We start from the raw sequence: 26,067 nt of genomic DNA, 5'->3' as shown, positions 1-26,067 counted from the left end.
TTCTTAACATTACCTACCAAATGGCAGCTTCAAAATAAGCTCTCGGTCAATGTTCTGCAGTAAATGGTTCCAGAGTTCTGAGCGCTGAAAGAGGCTTGTTTTTTTATAAAATACGCTAAATTTGTCGCTCAATAATACGAAAACCGTTTAACTTTTGATAGTATATTTTTGCAAATGGACTCCCCTCAGCACCTTGTATAAGTAAGGAAAAAATTACAGTATTTAAAAAATGCGAGGTTTTTTACTGATCGATTTCATATGGAATAGGACTAGCCCATATACATATATTTCGCTGTTGCATTACTTATACTTGTACCAAAATTAATTCTGAACTGCTTTTTGAATAATGGCTATATTCTGAATAATGGATAGAGAGTTATTAGTGCTCCAGTGGAGGAATTAAGAATCATTCTATTGTTACAGTTGTGGCAAATGTTTAGTTATATACGTATTTCGAAGAAATAGTCTGCCCAGGCATCCTGGGTTGCCAAAAAACACAGAATAGCACGCATATAAGAATAATAACGATTACAGTAAAATATTTGAGTCAAATTGAAATGTGAATTAGGAGCTTAAAGTTAAGAAATAATAAATATGTACATATATTGTAACAATCACACACTAACGGATAGAAAGAGGGGGGGGATTATGATATTCCGTGTAATAGTACATTACGCAACGAGCCTATAATGGTAGTAATTAAGACGCGAGTATGTTTGTTTATGAAACGAGCGCAAGCGAGTTTCATAATTTTTATACGAGCGTCTTAATTACCATTATAGGCAAGTTTCATACGACTTTTTATGCTCGACCATATTTCTAACTTGAAATTATTCAAAAGTATTCATGTTATGGTTATCTAAGTGAGGAGCGGAACTGACCTTCTAAATTGTGAGATGTGCGCAGACGCGAAAGTATTGATTTTTTCCGAGGAACGAATGTCATTGACCTTGATATAATCTAGAAAATAACATGAACTTTAATCTTGATATAACCTGGAAATTGATTTAGAATTGAAAAACGAGATGCCAAATTGAATTTATTTCAATATTATTTGCAATTAACGCTAATTATTATAGTAACAGAATATAACCTTCTGTGACAGTATTGTATTTCCAGCCTCTGTCACGTTTCGCTAGTTGTCTTTCGATTGCATTTCCGAGAATAATCGATACTTGCGGTTTTATAATGCTACAGTGTTGATTTCTCATTGGCTGAACAACTGAACTATAATGAATAGGTGTACTTTAATGAGGTGCATTAAAGGGCTACTACCAGGTGTATAATTACTACATTTCAGCATGGTCGAGCATAAATGATTTTTCAGATTTGCCACAGACCCTTTAATGCTAGAAGTAATTATTTTTGGAATGATGTCATGGATTCCAAATGTTTTGATAGTGTTTACAGTTGATTGTGGGATGATGCCCCTCGCTCCGATCATTAAACCATGTACTTCCCAGGTGTCTTCCATCTGATATTTTTCATGAAAATACGGAATAGTAGGCTCATAGGGGTAGATATGTTGTTTCTCTTTATTGACCTCAGATGGTTGGGTCTGGCTCATCTCAAATCTAACAGTTGGGTCCAGTATAAAGCCTTTACTATTAGTCTTGTCTAGAGCCACGATGTCCGCTCTTCTAATTCTGCCGCCTTCAGACGCAATGTAGTGCACCTTTTCATGGACCTCGAAGGATCTTTTTTTAAGGGCTTGCGCTTTTAGTTTTCGGATGTTATGATGGCGTGAATTTCTCAGGAGTTCTCCATGCTGACAGGATCCTAGGACGTGTGCTAAGGTTTCAATCTCGTTGCAGTATCTGCAACGGAAACCATCCAAGGATCTCCCATGAAGACTTCTCACTAGTGCTACGTTAGCATTCATCTTAATTGCGTCCCGTCATTCAGAGGAAGACAGATCCTCCTTAGAAAAATCCATTTATTTCCGGGAGTATATTCTTGAAATAAAATAACACCTTTCCTTTATGTGGAAGCGCACACCATTTGTCATACTCTTGTTTCCTAAGATTTTGTCGTAGTTCATGGACATTGACTAAAAGACTTAAGATTATGTCAATTTCTTGTTGTAAGCAGTTGAAAAAGCTATGGTGTATACCTTTAGTTACCTAGTTGTTGATACATAATTATGAAATTCATATCTTTTGGCTAAGAAAAGGGGGTGCCGGAAGACTAAGTGTTATGGGCGTGACAAAATGTTTCATTGACATTGCGCATTCATGTAGTTCATTTAGTAAATATGCTGATTAGTAAGTTCTGAAAGAGTAGAACATACAGCTTCTTTCTATTTGTAATGTGAACATTACAGTAAGCATAACATTTTTACGGTCCACCCACCCAAAGATGATCCATATTTGTAGATGTGGTAAACAAATTGACTAATGTCATTTTCCTAATTACTTTTTTTTTTTTTTTTTCAGTTCTGATGGATTTGATAAAGAAGGAACCTGTAGTCGACCCATTGGCTATACAAACTATTAACCACATAGACGTAGAGGAGAAAGTGCCTTTACCAGAGGTAGAACGGCAATTCTTACTTTTTTTTTCGTATATGAGATATTTGTTATAACATAGGTACATTCTGGAAGCTGTTTAATCACAGTCCTTCTAGGTCGATGAATCCTTAGAATACAATGAATCTAGAAGGTCTGTACCATTTTTTCCTTTTGAACTTAGATTTCCCAGAATAATAATAATAATAATAATAATAATAATAATAATAATAATAATAATAATAATTATTATTATTATTATTATTATTATTATTATGAGGTACTATTAATATTATTTGTATTATTATTATTATTATTATTATTATTATTATTATTATTATTATTATTATTCAATTTCATTACTTATGATTCTAATATTACTGACTGTTTGCCCCTGCCTAGAATTACATCCGATGATGTAACTAAAGCCATTAAAAAGCTAAAGCCTAATAAATCTAAAGGTACAGATAGCATTCCTAATTTTATAATCAAGGGTTGCTCTAATATTTTCATACCCATTTTAACATTTTTATTCAATCTTAGTTTAAAAACAGGAATTTACCCATCACTTTGGAAGGAAGCATCCATTATTCCAGTTTTCAAAAATGGTAATAAAAACAGTGTTACTAATTATAGACCCATTTCTATCCTAAACAATTTTTCTAAAATTTTTGAAAAAATTATTCACAAAAACATTTCATTTTATGTCAAAAATAAGATCAATTCGGCTCAACATGGATTTACTAGAGAGAAATCTACTACTACTAATTTAGTTTCCTATCTCAATCTCATTATGCCTGTTGTCGAAACTCAAGGTCAAATTGACTCGATTTATTTTGATTTTAGCAAAGCATTTGATGTTGTTCCTCACAAAATTTTATTAAATAAATTAAGTAATTTTGGTCTCTCCACTAGCTACGTTAATTGGTTTGAAAATTATTTAACAGATAGACAGTCTTGTGTTCGACTAGGTAATTCTCTCTCGGTTCCATTTAATAGTTTATGTGGAGTTCCTCAAGGGTCTACATTGGGACCTCTCTTATTTTTATTATTTATAAATGATATAAGTAAGAGAATAAGTTCTAGCTGCCTTTTATTTGCGGATGATCTCAAAATCTTTCGTAAAATTAATAGTTCGGCTGATTGTCAAATTCTTCAAAATGACATTAATTCAATTTTACAATGGTCTGTTGAAAATGGAATGAAAATTAATCAATCCAAAACTTTTGTTATTTCCTTCTCACGGAAAACTATTTCCCAAAAATTTAATTATTCTCTTAGTAATGCCGTAATTACTAAGAGAGATTGTATTAGAGATCTTGGTGTTCTACTTGATTCAAAATTATATTTTCATGATCATGTGCAATATATTTATACCCATTCATTAAGAATACTTGGTCTAATTAGGTCTATAACTTATTCTTTTTCTACTCCTATGTGTTTATTAATTTTATACTATACATTGGTTAGATCCAAGCTTGAATATGCATCTGTTGTATGGAACTCCATTACTTCCACTGACTCGGCTAAATTGGAGAATATTCAAAGAAAATTTATTTCCCTGTGTTCTTATAGATTTTTACCAAATTTCGATTATAACTATGAGACTAATTGCGGATATTTCAATTGCGGTAGTTTGTTCACCAGACGTCAGGATCTTGATTATTTATTTTTTTGTAAAGTCATTAAGGGTGATATTGATTGTGAATCTTTCATAAGCAATATCAGTCTTCGTATTCCTGCTAAGGGTTTAAGATTTCATAAATTGTTTTATAATAGGAATTCTAAATCTCTGTCTCCGGTCTGCAGATGTATTAAATATGCTAATTTGCATGGATTGAACTTGGATCCATTTAATGTGTAGTATATACTTTTCGAGTGTTATGTCAGTTTTATTATTTATGCCATTGTTAGATATGTATCATACTATTCTCGTCATTTGCATAACTTACAATATTAATTATATGATTCCTGTCTTCATTTATATGGTTTCATTAATTTATTTATAATACATTTTATTTAATTGCCATCATTTTAATTATCTCACTGAACTAATTTTAATAATATTATTTGTGCTATTTATTTTGTTGCATTTTGGTCAATTGAGTAATGTATACTATTATATTGATTGTATTTTCATCTCATTGCCATTTTCTATCATTCATTCTCATCATCATTTGTTGTTTTGTTTTGTTTTGTACCTGTGCTAAACTGTAATTGGCCTTGTGCTGTTCTTTCGCACATTAATATTCTAAATAAATAAATAAATAAATAAATAAATAAATAGATAGATAGGTAGGTAGGTAGGTAGGTAGGTAGGTAGGTAGGTAGGTAGGTAGGTAGGTAGGTAGGTAGGTAGGTAGGTAGGTAGGTAGGTAGGTAGGTAGGTAGGTAGGTAGGTAGGTAGGTAGATAGATAGATAGATAGATTATGAGGTACTATTAATATTATTTGTATTATTATTATTATTATTATTATTATTATTATATAATGTCATTATGATTATTATCATTATTATTTTTGTTATTGTTAATATTGTTACTATTATTATTACCATTATCATCATCATCATTATTATTATTGTTATTATGATTATCATTATTATCACAATTATTATTATTATTATTATTATTATTATTATTAATATCATTGTCATTATCATCATTATTACTATCATTATCATTATTGTTATCATTATTATTATTATATAATATTATTTTTGTTATTATTATTTCTGTTATTATTATTATGAGGTACTATTATTACTATTTATATTATTATTATTATTATTTTATAATGTTATTATTTTAGTTATTATTGTTATTATCATTATTATTATTATTATTGTTACTATTATTATTTATTATTGTTATTATTATTATCGTCATCATTATTATTATTCTTGTAATTGTTTTAATATTGTTACTATTATTATTATTATTATTATTATTATTGTTATTGTTATTATCATTATCGTTACTATTATTATTATTATTATTATTATTATTATTATTATTATTATTATTATTATTACTATTATTATTATTAGAGCCAAGCTTGAATATGCATCTGTTGTATGGAACTCCATTACTTCCACTGACTCGGCTAAATTGGAGAATATTCAAAGAAAATTTATTTCCTTGTGTTCTTATAGATTTTTACCAAATTCCGATCACTATAAATATGAAATTAACTGTAAATATTTTAACTGCTGTAGTTTATTTGCCAGACGTCAAGATCTTGATTATTCATTTTTTTGTAAAGTCATTAAGGGTGATATTGATTGTGAATCATTCATAAGCAATATCAGTCTTCGCATCCCTGCTAAGGGTTTAAGATTTCATAACATTTTTCATAATAGAAATTCAAAATCTCTCTCTCCGGTCTGCAGATGTATAAAATATGCTAATTTGCATGGATTAAGCTTGGATCCATTTAATGTGTAGTATACACCTGTTGAGTTTATCATGATATATCCTTACTTGTTATTATTGTCAGATATTGCTATTTATTTGTTGCATTTGGTCGAAGATTATTGATGACTATTATATTGATTGTATTCCATTTCACTGCCATTTCTAACATTCATTCTCATCATCATTATTCTGTTTTGTTTTGTATCTCGTGCTAAACTGTAATTGGCCATGTGCTGTTGTTTTGCACGTTAATATTATAAATAAATAAATAAATAAATAAATAAATAAATAAATAAATAATTATTATTATTATATAGATCAAAGAGATTGGAATTGTTTTTATTTGGAGTCTCTTTCTATTGTTAAATAGCTGGTGTAAATATGCATGATCATGTTTTAACCTTGGGCTGGCATGCTGTGGCATGGAGTGATAGCTTGATTGAATTGTTAGCTGACTGAATGAATCTACTGAATGATGAACAGTTGAAGGACTTGGAACAGCAACATCAGGAAATTTTGTTGCTCAAGTGTATAACCACAGTCTACTATATACAGTCACGAAGCTTGAGTTTTGAGGGTGCTAGAAACAATAGACTGTGACGGTTCTATTTTGTGTTGCCTGTAATGAGGCGATATTAGCGATCCTAGTGGTGAGCAACTATCTAATGTTTGCATATTTACTACGTATTGAGTTTTGCGACTGTATATACTAGACTGTGGTATTACTCTGTGCTTCTCGAGCAGATTCTGTCAGCATGCAGGAATTGTATACTTCAGTAGTCGGTATTTCTTGACTCGTGGAGGGATAAGGCATGACCTCCCTCCCCTTAGCCATAGCTTATCCATTCTAAGTTACGCGGTGTTAGGCCACAATTTTATTATATATTAAATTTTATATCTGTATTTTATATTTTAGATCGTCAATCATCATAAGTTAATCATAAAATAGTTGTTTCATTATTACGAGGGGGATCCAGGAAATAACGACCGTTTTGTTGTAATAATTTAAAAAATATATATTTATTTGAAAAAACAAAGTCTGTTACATAACTGAAGCTTCCTTTACTTCTCTACATAATCACCACCTACATTTAAACATTTGTCATATCTGTTCACTAGCTTTAGAATTCCCGTGTTATACTCCTCTGCCTCCAGTTCATTAGGCCAGGTGTTCACTGTCTTCTTCAACTCTTCATCACTTCCAAAACGCGTACCACCCAGAGAGTCTTTCAGGTTAGTGAAAAGGTGAAAATCGCTAGGAGCAAGGTCTGGACTATAGGGCGGATGATCAAAGATTTCCCAACCGAATTGATCCAGCAATTCTCGAGTTGAAGCAGCAGTGTGCGGGCGGGCACAGATTTTGTGGTAGCCAAGATGTTGCGACACAATTTCACCAAGCAAAGAACGAGAAATGTCAGGAAAGGCAATATGCAATTCGTCGAGTGATGTGCGCCTGTCTTGCAAGATTCTGTCGTTCACTTTAGTCTTCAGGTCTTCTGTGATGAGTGATGGGCGTCCGGGTCGAGTTTCATCGTGGACATTTGTTCGCCCATTGTTGAACATTTCGCACCATTTTGTCACATTTCTTTCATTCATTACAGTATCACCATACACTTCTTTCAATTGCCGGTATATTTCTGCAGGTTTCAAATGTGGGGCATTCAAAAATCGAATCACACTCCTCACCTCACAGTCGGCGGGATTATCAATCACGTCGTTCATTTTGAAGTAACACAAAATGCACAATGGCGACTTGTTGCAACCAGTACTCACAACATTATGAGAACACATGTTAAGGAAGCCAGTTGACCTTCAAACAAGGAAGGGGAGTCAGCTGCGCGGCGGGTATGCGCGAACGGTCGTTATTTCCTGGATCCCCCTCGTATATAAAGGTTGTGTTTAATCAGTTTGTACACATCCCACAACAAAGACATGAAAAAATGTACAAGATATTGTATGTAAAATACCTGATGATGCCTGAAGGGCGAAAACGTTTGCTTTAGTTTTCATAATACACGGTGATCACTTACATATGTAAATGTCATTGATTTTAAACTTGTGATATGTCAATTAGACTGAACTTCAAATAAAACAATATTATGTTATATTATTATATAGGCCTATTGGTTTCATTGTCAAACGTCTAACATTTCGGTAAGCCCATCATTATTTTCCATGCACAGTTGGATGTGCCGCCATGTGCGTCTGCTTGCCCTGCTCAGCATTTCAAGGGTGATCGTAGTGAAGATGCGGACAATCCCTCTCTTCAGTTGTTCAACAGAATTCATCTGAATCCTTCCAAGATTTTTTTAAGTAGGACCACAGCCAGTTGTGAAGTCGGAACTTCTTGAAAGCGAAATGAGAGGTCCACCTCGTCCAATCAATGAAGGAAAGCTGGTACTCAACCATTCCCGAACAGGAGTTAATGTTCTGGGGCGCCATCCTGTTGAAGAATGACGGTGTTAAGAAGACCAAGTCTGTCAATTTCCGGAATCAGACATTGAGACAACATTTCGAGGTGCTATTCACCAGTCACAGATGTTTCGAAGAAATATAATCCTGTGATAATTTCTCCCGCCCACATCATGACATGAGGAAAGTGTTGTTGAAGTTCTTCATAGAAATGAGGGTTATGTTTGGACCATATACAAACATTATGTGAACGGGAGCTGAGATACACCATGCATTCGTTAGTCATCAAGACATTACAAGGAACCTCTAAGGTGGGAAAGGCAGAAAGTAAATTTTGATATACATCATGTCGCATATCCATATCCCTGTCACTTAATTCATTTATGATCGTAGTCTTATATGCATGATAACCTGCATTTTTCATTCAATGGCGCAACGGGATTCTTGGGATCTGCATATCCACTGATTGTTTCCTTGTTGATTTCATCGGTGAACATTCCAATGATTCATTCAGATGGTCATTGACATTATCGTCGACATATTTTTTTAGGTCTTCCGCTGTGTTTTGAATCCAATACAGAGCCTGTTGAGAAAGTCTTCTTTTCCAGTTTCCAGAGATTGGCTTCACTTGGAGCTGCTTTATTAAAGTGATGAAAGAAGTTTTCTCTGATTCCTTTGAACGTTTCACTAGTTCGTTGTTTTTCATGGATCCACACACTAACAATAAGACGTTTCTCAATTGTATATATGCCTGTATCCGCCATTGCTTACAACACAAAAACAACACAAAGTTTCACATCGACAACAATTGACTAATAAACGCATGCAGGAAAAAATGTAACTTGTAACCAAAACATAAAAATTCACTCACTCTATCGGAAAAGAGACGAACTATTGCCACAAACATTATATGAAGGGGAAAAATATGCTTCTCAGCCTAAGAATAGTTTTTAATTATTTTTTCGCTTGCAATAAATGTGTGGTGTGTGTGTGTGTGTGTGTGTGTGTGTGTGTGTGTGTGTGTGTGTGTGTGTGTGTATCTAATGCTCTGGATTTAACAATGAAATCATCATCCTTCTTACTTCCCAATAGTTTGATGGAAGGTCCACAAATGTCCTAAGCGTTTCACAATTAGCCAGGTGCTCCATCTCCATGTCCTCTTCTCTGGTGCACAGTAAGCATTTAGGTGAATTCAGTACTCCAATACGATGGAGGTGTTTACTGAGGCAATCATGGCAATCAATCTAAACATGGCCACGGCAGATTTTCGAGGTAGAGCAGGAATTAATTTTGGATATTTGAGTGATTCTTTCCATTTTGAATTTTGATGGTTTGCCTGTTCTCTGTTACTTATTCTTTTTATGACTCGTTTTATTGATTCATATGGGAACTTGAAATTTGTTTTTAAGTTGATTTTAGTTCCTTTCTTTGCTAACATATCTGCTTTCTCGTTACCGTTCAGTCCACAGTGGGCCGGGATCCATTGGAAGACCACTTTTTTATTTAGCATTTGAATTTGTTTTACCATGCAATGAATTTCTTTTACTTTTTCCATTTTAGGGGATGTAGTTGAGCTGAGGACTGGATTGCAGCTTTGGAATCAGACAGGATGACTATGTTTTTGCACTGGTTTAGCCAAACAAATACATTTTGAAGTGATGTATAAATGGCTTCAACTTCACCATCAAAATTTGTTGTGTAGTTGCCAACATTTTTATAAAGAGAAAAGTATTGGCAAGTAGCTCCAGCTCCAGCTCCTTCATTTTGATCCATCAGAGACCCATCAGTGTAAATGTACAACCAGTCCTTTTGTGGATATTTTCTGTTAATTGTTTGTAGGGCAATGGCTTTTGCTACTTCTGGATTTATATCTTTTTTGTTGAAGACTTCATCAAAATCAAGGCAGCAGTCTACTTTGAAGTTATTAAGTGGATTATATCGAGACATCAAGTTTTGCTTTTCACTTGGTATGTCTAGATTTTGTTTAAGCTTTTCTACCCCTTGTATGTATCCATTTTGGGTCGTCAATGTTGTTGTTGTTGTTTTCTAATGCCAGGCATTTGACAATAAAGTCATTTGACCTCTTGCACTCCAATATTTTTCAAAGATATTGTCATGGTTAGCCACTGACGCACAGATTTTGAGGTGTTCCGAATCCATTTCTTGATTTGAGTTGCACAATGGACAGTTAGGAGACTGATATATTCCAATTCTATGCAGATGCTTGGCCAAACAGTCAAGGGTCCTCAGTGTAAATTTAGAAATGTTTTATCTAAGTATAAACGATATTCGATCGCGACTTCTGGCCCACTCTTTACATCACTTGGCTCTAGGTATGCAGATGATGATAGCCAATATGGCGAAGGCAAAATTGCTGTGTCATGGACCTCCAGTACAAGCTGAAGTAGTAATATTAATAAATAATAATACTGCCTTTTCTCCTAACAGGAAAATAATGACTAGATCACAGTTATGCGTGCGTGTGTGTGTGTGTGTGTGTGTGTGTGTGTGTGTGTGTGTGTGTGTGTGTGTGTGTGTGTGTGTGTGTGTGTGTGTGTGTGTGTGTGTGTGTGTGTGTGTGTGTGTGTGTGTGTGTGTGTGTGTGTGTGTGTGTGTGTGTGTGTGTGTGTGTGTGTGTGTGTGTGTGTGTGTGTGTGTGTGTGTGTGTGTGTGTGTGTGTGTGTGTGTGTGTGTGTGTGTGTGTGTGTGTGTGTGTGTGTGTGTGTGTGTGTGTGTGTGTGTGTGTGTGTGTGTGTGTGTGTGTGTGTGTGTGTGTGTGTGTGTGTGTGTGTGTGTGTGTGTGTGTGTGTGTGTGTGTGTGTGTGTGTGTGTGTGTGTGTGTGTGTGTGTGTGTGTGTGTGTGTGTGTGTGTGTGTGTGTGTGTGTGTGTGTGTGTGTGTGTGTGTGTGTGTGTGTGTGTGTGTGTGTGTGTGTGTGTGTGTGTGTGTGTGTGTGTGTGTGTGTGTGTGTGTGTGTGTGTGTGTGTGTGTGTGTGTGTGTGTGTGTGTGTGTGTGTGTGTGTGTGTGTGTGTGTGTGTGTGTGTGTGTGTGTGTGTGTGTGTGTGTGTGTGTGTGTGTGTGTGTGTGTGTGTGTGTGTGTGTGTGTGTGTGTGTGTGTGTGTGTGTGTGTGTGTGTGTGTGTGTGTGTGTGTGTGTGTGTGTGTGTGTGTGTGTGTGTGTGTGTGTGTGTGTGTGTGTGTGTGTGTGTGTGTGTGTGTGTGTGTGTGTGTGTGTGTGTGTGTGTGTGTGTGTGTGTGTGTGTGTGTGTGTGTGTGTGTGTGTGTGTGTGTGTGTGTGTGTGTGTGTGTGTGTGTGTGTGTGTGTGTGTGTGTGTGTGTGTGTGTGTGTGTGTGTGTGTGTGTGTGTGTGTGTGTGTGTGTGTGTGTGTGTGTGTGTGTGTGTGTGTGTGTGTGTGTGTGTGTGTGTGTGTGTGTGTGTGTGTGTGTGTGTGTGTGTGTGTGTGTGTGTGTGTGTGTGTGTGTGTGTGTGTGTGTGTGTGTGTGTGTGTGTGTGTGTGTGTGTGTGTGTGTGTGTGTGTGTGTGTGTGTGTGTGTGTGTGTGTGTGTGTGTGTGTGTGTGTGTGTGTGTGTGTGTGTGTGTGTGTGTGTGTGTGTGTGTGTGTGTGTGTGTGTGTGTGTGTGTGTGTGTGTGTGTGTGTGTGTGTGTGTGTGTGTGTGTGTGTGTGTGTGTGTGTGTGTGTGTGTGTGTGTGTGTGTGTGTGTGTGTGTGTGTGTGTGTGTGTGTGTGTGTGTGTGTGTGTGTGTGTGTGTGTGTGTGTGTGTGTGTGTGTGTGTGTGTGTGTGTGTGTGTGTGTGTGTGTGTGTGTGTGTGTGTGTGTGTGTGTGTGTGTGTGTGTGTGTGTGTGTGTGTGTGTGTGTGTGTGTGTGTGTGTGTGTGTGTGTGTGTGTGTGTGTGTGTGTGTGTGTGTGTGTGTGTGTGTGTGTGTGTGTGTGTGTGTGTGTGTGTGTGTGTGTGTGTGTGTGTGTGTGTGTGTGTGTGTGTGTGTGTGTGTGTGTGTGTGTGTGTGTGTGTGTGTGTGTGTGTGTGTGTGTGTGTGTGTGTGTGTGTGTGTGTGTGTGTGTGTGTGTGTGTGTGTGTGTGTGTGTGTGTTTTTTTTTTATCTCTTATATGGAAGCAGCTTCTCTCTATACTTGTATGCAACTGTGTTTGTCTGGTTCTCAGTCTAACTTATATTGTTTTTTTTTTTTTTCATAATTTTTCGCCTGTTCTGCAAGTACTGGCTACACATTAACTTTCAGAACCAGCGAGAAATTTGTGAGTCTTGCTCTAATATTCTAAGCTGTTTAAATACTGAATTATAATAAGTTGTGTTCTTCAGGAAACCAATTTATTCAATCTGTGCTCTACTAAGATAAAGATGGAATGTGAACACAACAGCTATAGTCTCACATCAGATATTAAATTTGAGGAAACTGCTGTGCCAATTAATTCTCCTGTGGTGAAGTGTGAAGCTGAGGTAAGTGGAGCACCTACAGTTCAGTAGTTCTTGTTCTTGTTCCTCTCAATTTTTTCACTTTGAATTTTACACTTTTCATAGCAGTTTCTGTTGCACTATCACTTTTTAAAACTGGTTCGCAAAGTGAAAAGGAAAAGTGGAGGAAACTTTTCAAATATATTGTTACTTCTGTTCCACAATTACAAAAGAATGTTTTGAAAAGTTCGAAGTCATTTGCTGAAGAATGAGAAGAATTTTCGCAAACGTCCTAGTATCTATGCATTACTATTAAATTTATTTATTTTTTTAGTAGGTTATTTTACGACGCTGTATCTCAGTTTATTTAGTATTAGTATTTATTAACAAATATAAATGATACTCGGGAGGAAATTAAACATAGAATAAATATGGGAAATGCCTGTTATTATTCGGTTGAGAAGCTTTTATCATTCAGTCTGCTGTCAAAAAATCTGAAAGTTAGAATTTATAAAACAGTTATATTACCCGTTGTTCTTTATGGTTGTGAAACATGGACTCTCACTAGAGAGAGGAACATAGGTAAGGGTGTTTGAGAATAAGGTGCTTAGAAAAATATTTGGGGCTAAGAGGGATGAAGTTACAGGAGAATGGAGAAAGTTACACAACACAGAAGTGCACGCATTGTATTTTTCACCTGACATAATTAGGAACATTAAATCCAGACGTTTGAGATGGGCAGGGCATGTAGCACGTATGGGTGAATCCAGAAATGCATATAATGTTAGTTGGGAGGCCGGAGGGAAAAAGACTGTAGGGAGGCCGAGACGTAGATGGGAAGATAATATTAAAATGGATTTGAGGGAGGTGGGATATGATGATAGAGATTGGATGAATCTTACTCAGGATAGGGACCAATGGCGGGCTTATGTGAGGGCGGCAATGAACATCCGGGTTCCTTAAAAGCCAGTATGTAAGTAAGTAAGTATTAGTATTTATTTATTTAACCTGGTTTATTTAGCATCTGAATGAGATGAATGTGATAATGCTGCTAAAATGAGTCTGGGGTCTAGCACTGATAGTTACCCAACATTTGCTCATATTGGGTTGAGGGAAAACTTATCCTGATGGAGATTCGAACCTGGGCCACCTGTTTTCGCGGCCAGACGCGCTAACCGTTACTCCACAGATGTGGACATTAAATTTATTAAATTCAGAATATTTTGGTGTTGGATTCAAAATAATGTCGAGGGAAAATATTATAACAAGAAAAATTTACTGTTAAGTGATTAAAGTGATAGAAAACCCTAGATAAGGTATAAAAACATGATAAATTTCCATAACCATAATTTGTCTCAATTTTGTGAAAGTTTTTTAATTAGCCTACGCCAACTCAAGCAGATATGGTCTTGTAAAAATTGGGCCTATTTTAGAACCAAAAACGAGAAGTTAATCTGTTTTATCTAAAGAATAAGTTATTACTCATATGTCTTTATTGACCAGGAAATGGAGCTCAACAGCATGAACTTGCACTGCCTACTGATATGCAAAGATTTTGCAGATTGAAATGAAAAGTGCAAAACAGTCTAATTTATGGAAAAACAAATACTTTTCACTTTTCAAAACTTTCCATAACCTAAGTTTGTCTCATGAATTCTGTGAATGTTTTCGAATTAGACCAACTCAAGCACATTATGGTCTTGAAAGAACAGGGTCTATTTCAGAACCAAAATTCTGTTTGGCACAATTTACATGATTGAAGTTTTTTTCCGGGTTTGTTAGATGCATTAAGAATAAAGCGTATGTAAATTTTCAGCGCAATCTGCTAGTTTCGAAGTTAATTATTTTTAATTGTCCAAATTAGTGGTATCAAAATTTTCCAGTAGCATTACATTTAAAGACACGAAGTTAATTTTTTTTTTTTTTTTTGGTATGGACTCATTCAGGTCAATATTTTATCCTCGAGAAATTTGTCTCATCTAGATTAGTGTAGGCACAGTGATTTTCTTTTCATTTCAGACATTGAATTTTTTTCATGTTTTCATATACAATACATAAAATTTTTAGCGCTTAGTTTTGATGATTCTTCAGATTTCTAAATGCTAGATCTCGGATAATATATTCATGAACTCGTATGGAAATTTTAATTGAATTTAGTGGAAACTGCATGCACATGGAGAATTTCCAACATAAAAAAAAATGTAGTTTCGAAAAAAAAGGACTGAAAAACTGACAAATTCAGCAGGCTTATATATAAATCGCTCCTGGGCCTCAAAGACTTATTGTAGAGATAACAAATCTTTTACTTTTGATGTTGCTAAGTGTCCAAGGAACACTTTTGTATAAAGAGAGAAAAAAATTGACTTTCTGACCATTTTTTGTTGTAAAAACTCAGTTCTAGTGTTCTTAAAAAATTGTACTTGAATTTTGAATTCAAATGCATGTCTCTGGTTTAAAAAATGAATTGGTTATTCGTTCACATAAATGAGGCGTTCAGATGTCGACATGATTAACTCCACTTTTGGTTATTTCAGAGTTTCTAAGGTGGCAATGTATTAAATTGACCATATTTTCAGTGGTAAATGTGAGTAACTCCATAGTTCAGTAAAAAGTGCACAGAATGCAAAATTTTTCTTCACTGCATCACAGAATTAATTATGTGTATTTAACTTTAACCTTGAACATCTCAAAATCTTTGGAAAAAGAGTTAATCATGTTGACTTCTGAACACCTCATATTTGTGTTAGCTCTCTGTGTTATTTATTTTCTTTTTCAGGTAGAATTGTGTGACTTGCACATAGTGAAAGAGGAACTGAAGCTGTAACAGCACAAGACAACAAGGAATTTACTGAAAGGTGAGGTTAGTGTGAGAGTCTAGAAACGATTACATATCAAGATATAAATTTTTAATGTGTTACAGTATTTACTACTCCAGGTATGAAAGTGATTGATATTAAAGCCAACAGCGCGATATATTTCTGTACAGAAATGCTATAGGTATATTGAAATTATCATTACACTACTACTGACATCACTGCTACTGCAATATGATTAGGCCCGTAACACACTACAGCGAGAAATTTTAACTATGTAATATGTATGGAGAAAGCTTAGTAATGCCCTAGATCATATATACCCCAGATAGGTCGGCCTTATAGGCTTTAACGTTAACAACTTTTGTCAGGTTTACTACGCTGCCATCTAGTTGTTACATAAGGAGTCACGTCATAATTCCCATTTGAATTGCATTAGCAACTGTACTACCATCTCGTGTTCATTTACAGCGGACGGGTGGCGATCCTGGCAGTTGTTCTCTTCTAAGTGCTGCCAATTTTAACATAGCGATGACCTATCTGTTACATATATGATCTATGGTAATGCTTAAATCTTCACACTACAGCGAGAAATATATTGCTATACAGTGGAGCCATCTATGTATAGATAATTAAAACACGAATTTTATTAGTCCACACCTGTGGAGTAACGGTCAGCGCGTCTGGCCGCGAAACCAGGTGGCCCGGGTTCGATTCCCGGTCGGGGCAAGTTACCTAGTTGAGGTTTTTTCCGGGGTTTTCCCTCAACCCAATATGAGCAAATGCTGGGTAACTTTTGGTGCTGGACCCCAGACTCATTTCACCGGCATTATCACCTTCATCTCATTCAGACGCTAAATAACCTAAGCTGTTGATAAAGCGTCGTAAAATAACCTACTAAAATAAAATTAAAACGAATTTTATTATGCCATACGGAAGGCAATTTGATCAAAGATCTTGTGTATAATACTATACAAGGTCTTTGGGTTTGATATGCGCTTATAGAAATAAAGTTACTTAAATTTGAACATCTGACTTTCTAATAATTGTTCAATTTCATTTACGTAATATAAATTTTTTAGCCGACAATTAGGTTAAATTGTCTGTGGGAGCGGAAATACATGTGTTAGGGTAGCTATGTTTTAAAAACCTACTGTAATTTAGCCTTATGATATTTTACCTGCTGCAGTACTATTACTTCTACTGCAACTAATACAACAACTACTACTACCGTTTTTACTTACTGATTTGATATTCATTTATTGTCTTGGAAACCCTGGTAACAGGTTTATGGAATTGAAGTTTGGAAATCAAAATTTACAGAATATGGCAGCTGAGTTCATTCCAACATCAAGAGGAGGCAATCAACTGTGTCACTCCGGATTTCTTTACTACAGAAATCGCAGAAACCTAAGAAACTGCACCAGGAAAGGGCTGTGCAATGGGTGCGCTGTCACAGGAGGTGAAACACTCACAGTCCTGGAGACAGTGAACACAACCATGCATCCAGTGTGGAATCCGTCAGGCAAAAACAATTGTCGCCAATTTAAAACGTTCTGCATTAACTCATTCAAGCACACCTCTAACAAGATTAATTGAATGGGTTATTTATGAAAGGGCCTAAGTCTTGAATACTAAATTGTTAGCAGTTTAAGAAAAACTGCTTAGTGGCCGAAATGTTGAAATTAAGGCTGAAATAAAAATTGTATCATAAATTCTAATAAGCATTATAGAGTGTGAAACTTAGTCCTCTTCATATCTAAATCGATGTATCTACACCCAAAGAGAAGTATTACATTACAAACTGTTGTTGTTGTTGTTGTCTAGTGCCTTGCATCTGGCAATGAAGCCATTAGCAGTCGTGCTTTCCAATACTTTTGAACTGTAGATTCTTCTGATCTTAATGCTTCACAGGTCTTCAAGGGTGGCTTTCATGTAACTGTTTTCTTAACAGGCACCAGTTTTTACAATGTGGCAGTTACATCACCCGACTTAAACCCCCATTATGCAAGGGGGACCGCACCTGTCGTTGGTCAACGGACCTAGCCGGGAGGACTAAATAGATGTTATTTAGACCCACTGACCTTTCCCTCATGTGCCGCTGAGGGACGCTGTTGTGCTGTGATAGGCCAGCACATATGTAAATGGCATTTCCTCCATCTTAGTTATACCGCTGTGACTCGGTCCCCAGATCCTCATCTGTTAAAAGCAGGGTGTACCACGGGCAGGTTGAGATAGGGAATTGGGTAGGAGAGGCTATAGGAGGCGCATCATTACCCCTTACACCCCTTACAAACTCATTTTCAAAAAATTAGTGACTTAGGCCCTTTCATAAATAACCCATTCAATTAGAGAAATGTTGCGTGAAGTTCCTGACACTGTTCTACGTCAACTACTAGAAAGAGTCTCCTTGAAAAGGAACATGAATCGTGCTCCTCAATGGGGCACGCTTCCGAACAGGGGCAGCGGCATTTCCCCTAAGGTTAGAGCTCAGTTTAGGTGTGTGCATTAATAAAAAAAAATGTCATAAACATGCGTCCTATTTTCAATATTTTCTAGCCCCTAATTTTCGATTAATACACACACACACCTAAACTGAGGACTAACCTTAGGGGAAATGCCGCTGCCCCTGTTTGGAAGTGCGCCCCCTCAATGTACACTGCCTGCAAAACTTAAAAACTTGGAGGATGTGGGTGACTACTTTGATTCTACGTACAATACAAGAAAGAAGGACTCGTGAAAGATGAGCTGTCGCTCCAAAGTACCCAACCATACAGGGGAACCAGTATCATGCTGCTATACACAACGAGCCAAGAATAAATAAACAGATTTTGTCCTGTGGAAAAAAATTGGCATTGTAGACTTTCAACTCTAATTAAATTTACAATTGTTAACTCTAGTCAATTATGTTCTTTATTTTTTATATATATTTTTTTCAAATTTACATTCTAAATCTACATACATAGACTTCAACAAACAAAATTTGATAACACAATCTCAAGGGAAAAAATGGAACTCTCTGCATCAAAATCCACAGTTAATTCCCGATTTACCACGAAAATCGTCTGTAGCTGCATTTAGATTGGCAAAAGGCCATGATTGTTTGGCCAAACACCAGCATAGAATTGGAATCTATAGTCCCCTAACTGCCCATTGTGCAACTCAAACCAAGAAATGGATTCAGAACACCTCAAAATCTGTGCTTCAGTGGCTGGCCATGATAATATCTTTGAAAAATATTGGAGTGCAAGAGGTCAAATGACTTTATTGTCAAATGCCTGGCATTAGAAAACAACAACAACATTCTGAACTGTTAATAGTATGCAAAAGTAGGCCAAATTAATGCAGTAGAGCTATTGACTGTAGAACTATTGACAGTAGACCAAATGTCGTAAGACGATTTGCTATGGGATTTGGAAAGTGGGTATGAGAAGTAAAGCTGAATGGAATGTTGAAATGTGTAATAAAATGTGGTTGGAAATATTTAAAAGAGTCCACACCTGTGGAGTAACGGCTAGCGCGTCTGGCCGCGAAACCAGGTGGCCCGGGTTCGATTCCCGGTCGGGGCAAGTTACCTGGTTGAGGTTTTTTCCGGGGTTTTCCCTCAATCCAATATGAGCAAATGCTGGGTAACTTTCGGTGCTGGACCCCGGAATCATTTCACTGGCAATATCACCTTCATTTCATTCTGACGCTAAATAACCTGAGATGTTGTTAAAGCGTAAAATAACCTACTAAAAAAATTAAATAAAATAAATAAATATTTAAAAGAGTATAATTGCGCACAGCATTATTGAAAACCTCTGGACTTGTGTAGGAACTTGTTTGTCTTGTCTTCCCATAATGGCATTGTGGAAAGAATCATTTTCATTGATGGAGATACTGTAGACAAATGAGAGAAGCAGGCTGGAAGTTGATGTTTACTCTACAATACTTCGGATTATGTACATAATATAGGCCTACTGTGTGGACTTCTACCACTATGCTATAGAAAACAGTGGGATGATTAAGAAAGGCGAAACTTAAGGACTTTATACTAGTGTCGTGCGATGTTCGAACATGAGAGGATATCAAGATACTGTCGACCTGGTTGGTGATTTGGTATAGCGCTGGCCTTCTATGCCCAAGGTTGCGGGTTCGATCCCGGGCTAGGTCGATGGCATTTAAGTGTGCTTAAATGCGACAGCCGCACGTCAGTAGATTAGATTTACTGGCATGTAAAAGAACTCCTGCGGCACAAAATTCCGGAACACCGGCGACGTTGATATAACCTCTGCAATTGCGAGCGTCGTTAAATAAAACATAACATTTATTTAAGATTTTATCAAGATACTACAAACGTCGCCATACTCCATAGACATCCCAACATTACATGGAAGCGAAGCATGTAATTGATAATATCATATAATTTAGTTTTTATTTTCAGTCAATCACTTATCATGTTAAGATGGGAGAAATGGATTCTGTTACATCAGGATACAATATTAATATACGTCACGAATATTTTCGACTTAGTTTCAAGTCATCTCCAGGTGATAGTTTACTAACAAAACAAACATTTGAACATGGTGAAAAATATTTAAACACATCTATAATACACAAATAATAGTCTAACCATGCATACTTTGCTTAAAGTGACTAAATGGCGTACATGGTATTAAATTAACATTCAGGTAGGAAACCTTCCAGTGGATGTAATTATAATTTATACAATATATTAAAAAGGCAGGCAGTGTGCCTGTATTGTAAAATTAAAATCGTTTAAAATTATTATTATGTAAAACTGAAGGCTAAGGCTTGTTCTTTATGAAGTTCAATATGTTAGAAGACTGTAGTGAAGTGGATGTAAAAGAAACTCTCGGTCTATTCGCCGTGGTGAGAGGCATGATATCTGAAAAAATTAATCAAAAAGTTGTCTTAAAATTTTGAAGAGAAATTAAGGGTGCTATTCATAGACATTTCGCTAGCCCGGGCTACGAGCGTGCTAAACAGGATTCATATCATATCATATCGCTGACACTGGTTTATGAATATGAAAAACCTTAGTTCGCTGATCATCCACCAAAAGCCCGCGCTAAGAATATCTATGAATACGGCCCTAAGTGATTAAAGCCTGAAGGGTCTTTAAAAGTTAATACTCACGAAAGATGTACAGTGGAGGTTTTCAGATGATGTGGTCTTCTCATCTTGGCGTTACATGGTAGATTGAGCTATTGAATTTTGTATGAATGGAGTACGGGGAGGGGGGGGAACTAATTTATATGATATTATTTCACAAACTTACCTGAACTCAATATGACTTTTAAATTTAAATTTAAAATAATCGAGTCCATTGAAAACCTGTAAGTCCTTAAGTTCGGCTTATGTTTACCGAGTCTCTATAGAATCGAAGCTCCCTCTACCTTTGATTTTGTTTAATCTTGCCCTTTCCTTACATAATATTCGGTGCTTTCCTCCATAATTCCTCCTCTCCCTGTACCTTCATGCTTTAGCTGCACAAGATTGTCAGGCACATATCTTACGAAGTTACGCAAAGTAATGAGCAGGGAACGGATTTATATGGACTAAAAATATATGAAATATGTAAATATATATGTAGTTATTTTTACCAAAATATGGAATTAAATATGGATTTTTACCAAAATATGGAATTAAATATGGACTTAAAATTATAAAAAAATGACTATGTACGTTAAATATTGGTACATTTTAATCAAACTAAACAAAAAATATAATGGACGTACCTTATCTTCCAATGTAGTTTCAACAAAACACAATTTTTATTGTCTGTTACCATAACAATAGGTTACAAACATTTCTTTCAAGTGCTGAAAAGTGAATCTTCTTCTATTGTCTCTGAGGATAGATTTATACTGACTAAAAGAGCGTTCGACGTCACAAGAAGTAACTGGTACATAATTCAATTTCACAATGTCTGCTGGGGATAAGTCCAAGTTAATCTTCACTGTTGATTCACCACTCATCACAGCAACAACCTTTTGTAGTTCTTCATATCCAGGGTTTTTTGAAAGTACAGTGTCCACCTTAGCTCTTACTGCATCTGCAACTTTACCTCTACCACGATTCAGTTGTTCCACAGTACTATTTATAATTTCAAAACTTTCAGATAGTGAAAGGTGCCTATTTTGGAGACTTTTGAGCGTTTTTATGATGCATGAAAATGTATGCTGAATGTGAGCTAAGTCATTCTTCACACTTATGTCACAGGTAACTGTTTTCGCAGTATCAATTGAGACTGCATCTTCAGAGTCCAATGCAAGGAGAACATTGTTAATAGAGTCTATATGTTCGGCATAATATTCAACTGCTTCTAGCCATGTACCCCATCTAGTTAAAATTGGCTTTGGTGGCAATGGAATTTCAGGGTACATTTCTTTCAACACGTTAACTCTACTGGGAGCTTTGAGAAATACTTTTTTCACTGATGAAATCAACAAATCTACTTTAGGGAAATTGTCTCTGACCACTTCTGCCACACGATGAAATGCATGCGCCACACAAGTAAAATGAGTCAATTTAGGATATACAACAGATAATGCTTGTCCAGCTTTGACCATATAAGGGGCAGCATCGCTAATAAAGAATAACACATTATCGTACATAATACCCTTTGGCCACAGGATACCCATAGCTTCGTTGAACAGTTTAACTATAGTTTTGTTATTGCACTTTTCTAGAACATCACAATGTAAAAGAATTCGTTCAGAATATTGTTCACTTAACAAACCGATAACTACATTACCAACAAGTCTACCTTCTTTGTCGGGAGTCTCATCAATGGAAACCCAAATTGAACTATCTTTAATTTCATCTCTTATCTTCTGTATTGTCTCATCGTAGATGGATGGAGCATACGTCTTCCTAAGTGTTGACTCATCCGGGATTGTATGTTGAGTATATTTTTCAAGGAATTCCCTGAAGACCTTATTCTTTAGTTTGTAGAGAGGAATATCAGCAGAGATGAGAGAACGGCACAGGTCGATGTTAAACTCAGATCTTACATTCGATGTTGTTGGTTGTGTTAAAAACAATTGTCTCTGCTTGGAATTTAGTTGTTTGTTGGCCTGATGTTTACTAGTTGTAATGTGTTGTTGCACCAGGAACTTTTGTGTAGATGATACTGCACACTGACACAAATTACAAAATAATATTTTATTGTCAGTTGATAAACCATCTTCTTTAAATTCTGAAATGTAACTTGTTAGTTTTGATTTTAAATTGACTGAATGACGTACTTTTGGCATATTTACCGTCTTTATAGTATGATTTACAAAACTGAACCTATGTGTACTCTGACTGGCATTTAACTGTTGAGCTGCACAACTGAAGTCTGTTAAAAATTTTAAATTAAATTAATACAGTTTTGTAACTTACTTTTCCATTGTTGATAGGACTGCTAATTTTCAAATAACTCTGATGTTAAAGGGATTACTGAACATGTGTTTAAATCTCTATTGTTGAAATGTATTTTTAAAAGTTAATGGAATTTTGTTTTGTTTTATTGTTAAACCTAATATAATATGGACTGTTTTATATGAAATATGGAAAATATATGGAAATTAACGAAAATATGTACTAAACTCTAAAATATGGAAAAATATGGAAAATAAAAGTAGGATTTTTCAACCCTACACATTGTGAAACATAAAGATAATGCAAAATATAAATTATATTAGCTTTATAAGTAAATATGTATTTACATATAAATCCTTTCCCTGGTAATGAGTATAGGTAATTTTTCCTGTTATTAATATCACTAACATTCACAAAAACATAGATACGTGTAAGTAAATGAAACAAATTATATTAAAAAATGCATATGTTCAAAGTACCAACTAGTATTGTGCGATTTTAAAGCATGAGAGAGGAAATCAAGACATTACGAACTTCGTTTATTCCATATGAAAAATTAATCGAAAGATATGTGCTCAAATCTTTAAGTGGTTTAAAATAATGTACTGCAATGTTCGAACATGAGAGAGGCAACCAAAACATTACAAACTTCGTCTTATTTTATATGAAAAACTAATCGCAAGAGCTGTGCTAAATCATGAAGGGGTAGGAGTTGTAACGGTCCCTCACTACACCAGTGTTTAAGTAAGGAAACTTTGAAAACCAAATAAATTCAGAAAAAAAGAAAAATCCAAAAATTACAATATCTCCCTTTATTATAATTATCTGTTAAATAGAATTAGCAGCACACCTTCAAACAATTAATAACAAGAATATTCCCTTTAATTATAATCTTTCTCTTAAATAGAATTAACAGCAAACTTTCAACAATAAGTAACAAGAATATCTCCCTACATTATGATCTTTCTCTTAAATAGAATCAACAGCAAACTTTCAAAAAATAAATAAGAAGATTATTTCATTCAGCAGCAGCCCCTTTTACATATCTGTTAAAATCTGTTAACCCACACATAACCCATCTCACAGTTACAATATCCAAGTTTCCGGTGTATACTCATCACATACCAAAGCTCAAGTTTCAGTTGGTTGATCTCTCCAATTGAGTTGATTCTGCTCTCTTAACGACCCGTATCAGGCCAACTCTCCAACTGACACCACGTTCAAACCGTCATCCCTACGACCATCCCCCTCCCCTCGAGCATTCAATTAGGAGGTCGAAGGGGATCGACGCATGCGCACCAAAATAGTTAAAGTTTGATACACTGGAAACCGTTTTATAAAGATACATATAGAGGAAAGATAACCGAATTTTCATTCTGTCAGATTACAATATTAAAGATCCAAACATACCGGGACAGAGTGGAACACAGCGAATATTTTTATAACATGCTAGAACAAACACGACAGGCCTTCTTCTGCAGAGCAAACATCGACGAATGTCGGACTTCATTATACCCGACTAACTTGAATCGAACATAGTGCCTGTAATGCACATCGCTAATACTTTCATCATCCGTATAATCACACAAATATTCGCTAATATGTTTTCGCGGGATATCAGCCGAGTTAAGATTTTGGAATGCTCCAAGCTTTCGACTGCTATCTCTGCAGCCATCTTCAGGGAAGTGATGTCCGAACAGAAAGTCGAAAGGTTATATAGATGTGGCTGTCTCAGGTGAAACGGGATTGGTTGGCGGATCGGCCAATCCGGGGCCGGGAATTGTCATCGCTCGTAAGCTCCGCCCCTCTCGGGATTACTGCGTGAAGTTTGGCGGGCGGCGAGCCCTGTTCCGCCGGTTGGAATCGGTTGCCGTCCTCGGTCCGTGATCTTCATGACCTTGATTGTAAGAGGGCCTGAGTTGGTCTAAGGCCGGTGTCCATGCCTGACTGAGCTGGAGTCCACTGTCTCTGTTAAAGTTGTTTTTCTCCAGCTTGATCTCTATGGCCTCCTTGATTGTACGATCCCAGTAGTGGCTTGATTTGTTAATGACCTTGGTGTGGTCAAACAGTATTTTATGCTCCTTTTCTATGCTGTGTTGCGCCACTGCAGATTTTTCCGGGTAATACAGCCTCAGGTTCCTCTTATGTTCTTTGATTCTGTCTTCAATTGTGCGGCCAGTCTGCCCTATGTATACTTCGCCACACTCGCATGGAATCTTGTAAATCCCTGGAGTCCTTAAGCCCTGACTGTCTTTAACCTGACGTAGATGACTCCGGATTTTGCTCTGTGGTTTATGGATGTAAGCCCTGACTGTCTTTAACCTGACGTAGATGACTCCGGACTTTCTGTTCGGACATCACTTCCCTGAAGATGGCTGCAGAGATAGCAGTCGAAAGCTTGGAGCATTCCAAAATCTTAACTCGGCTGATATCCCGCGAAAACATATTAGCGAACCAACGCCGAGAAAGCCTCAAATCATACACACACAAATATTGTTACCGAGTAACTGTGACTTTTTTAATATTATGTGAAGAATGTATTAATAGCTAGTATAGCTATTTTCTGTCAGAAAATGGTATAGTAAAAACTGTCTTGTATTTTTAAAACAATATGATGTACCTATATGTACGTGAATTTCTGTGGATGTTTAATCATATTTTTGTAATAAAAATTACCTTTTCTTACATGTAAATAAAACTTCACAAGATTTGTTCTAAAATCCTTCCTTACTCAGCTAAAATCATGAAGGGATGGAAGGGGAGGGTAGGAGAAGCCAGCAAACTTCAAGAGCACAGATAATACAAAGCGCAAGACCGAGCAAGCGAGACATCCGCTTCTTCAAAGCAGACTTGGTTCTTGGACAAACTTGAACCGAACATACAATACAGCTTGAAAAGCACGACACTACTTTAAACATCACCAACTGATCCTTCCACTTCAGATTAAACTCTGATAATTGATAATGTTGAACTTCATTTATCTCTACTGGTAGGACTATCTATAATTTTCTTAATATTATTTAGTCTGCTCAGATTTTTTTTCATGTATATATGGCAATCTTTTTAAAAGCAGAGGAGGATGGTCCTGAGTTACAATTCTCTAAATTTGGTGA

General features: G+C 35.9%; 1 protein-coding gene across 1 annotated transcript in view; it reads left to right on the top strand.

Annotated features, from left to right (window-relative positions):
* LOC138691809 (uncharacterized) overlaps positions 1 to 25,589 on the top strand; it is a 33,022-nt gene extending 7,433 nt beyond the window's left edge. The window contains exons 3-6 of the mRNA XM_069814258.1: positions 2,436 to 2,533; positions 12,675 to 12,812; positions 15,544 to 15,622; positions 16,904 to 25,589. Coding sequence (XP_069670359.1) covers positions 2,436 to 2,533; positions 12,675 to 12,812; positions 15,544 to 15,591 — 284 coding nt within the window. The 3' untranslated portion in view covers positions 15,592 to 15,622; positions 16,904 to 25,589. The remainder of the gene's footprint in view (positions 1 to 2,435; positions 2,534 to 12,674; positions 12,813 to 15,543; positions 15,623 to 16,903) is intronic.
* Positions 25,590 to 26,067: the final 478 nt, after the last annotated feature.

Source organism: Periplaneta americana, chromosome 16 (assembly GCF_040183065.1).
Source record: "Periplaneta americana isolate PAMFEO1 chromosome 16, P.americana_PAMFEO1_priV1, whole genome shotgun sequence".
Lineage (NCBI taxonomy): Eukaryota > Metazoa > Arthropoda > Insecta > Blattodea > Blattidae > Periplaneta > Periplaneta americana.
The sequence above is the reverse complement of the archived record's forward strand: the minus strand, read 5'-3'. Positions and strand labels throughout refer to the sequence as shown.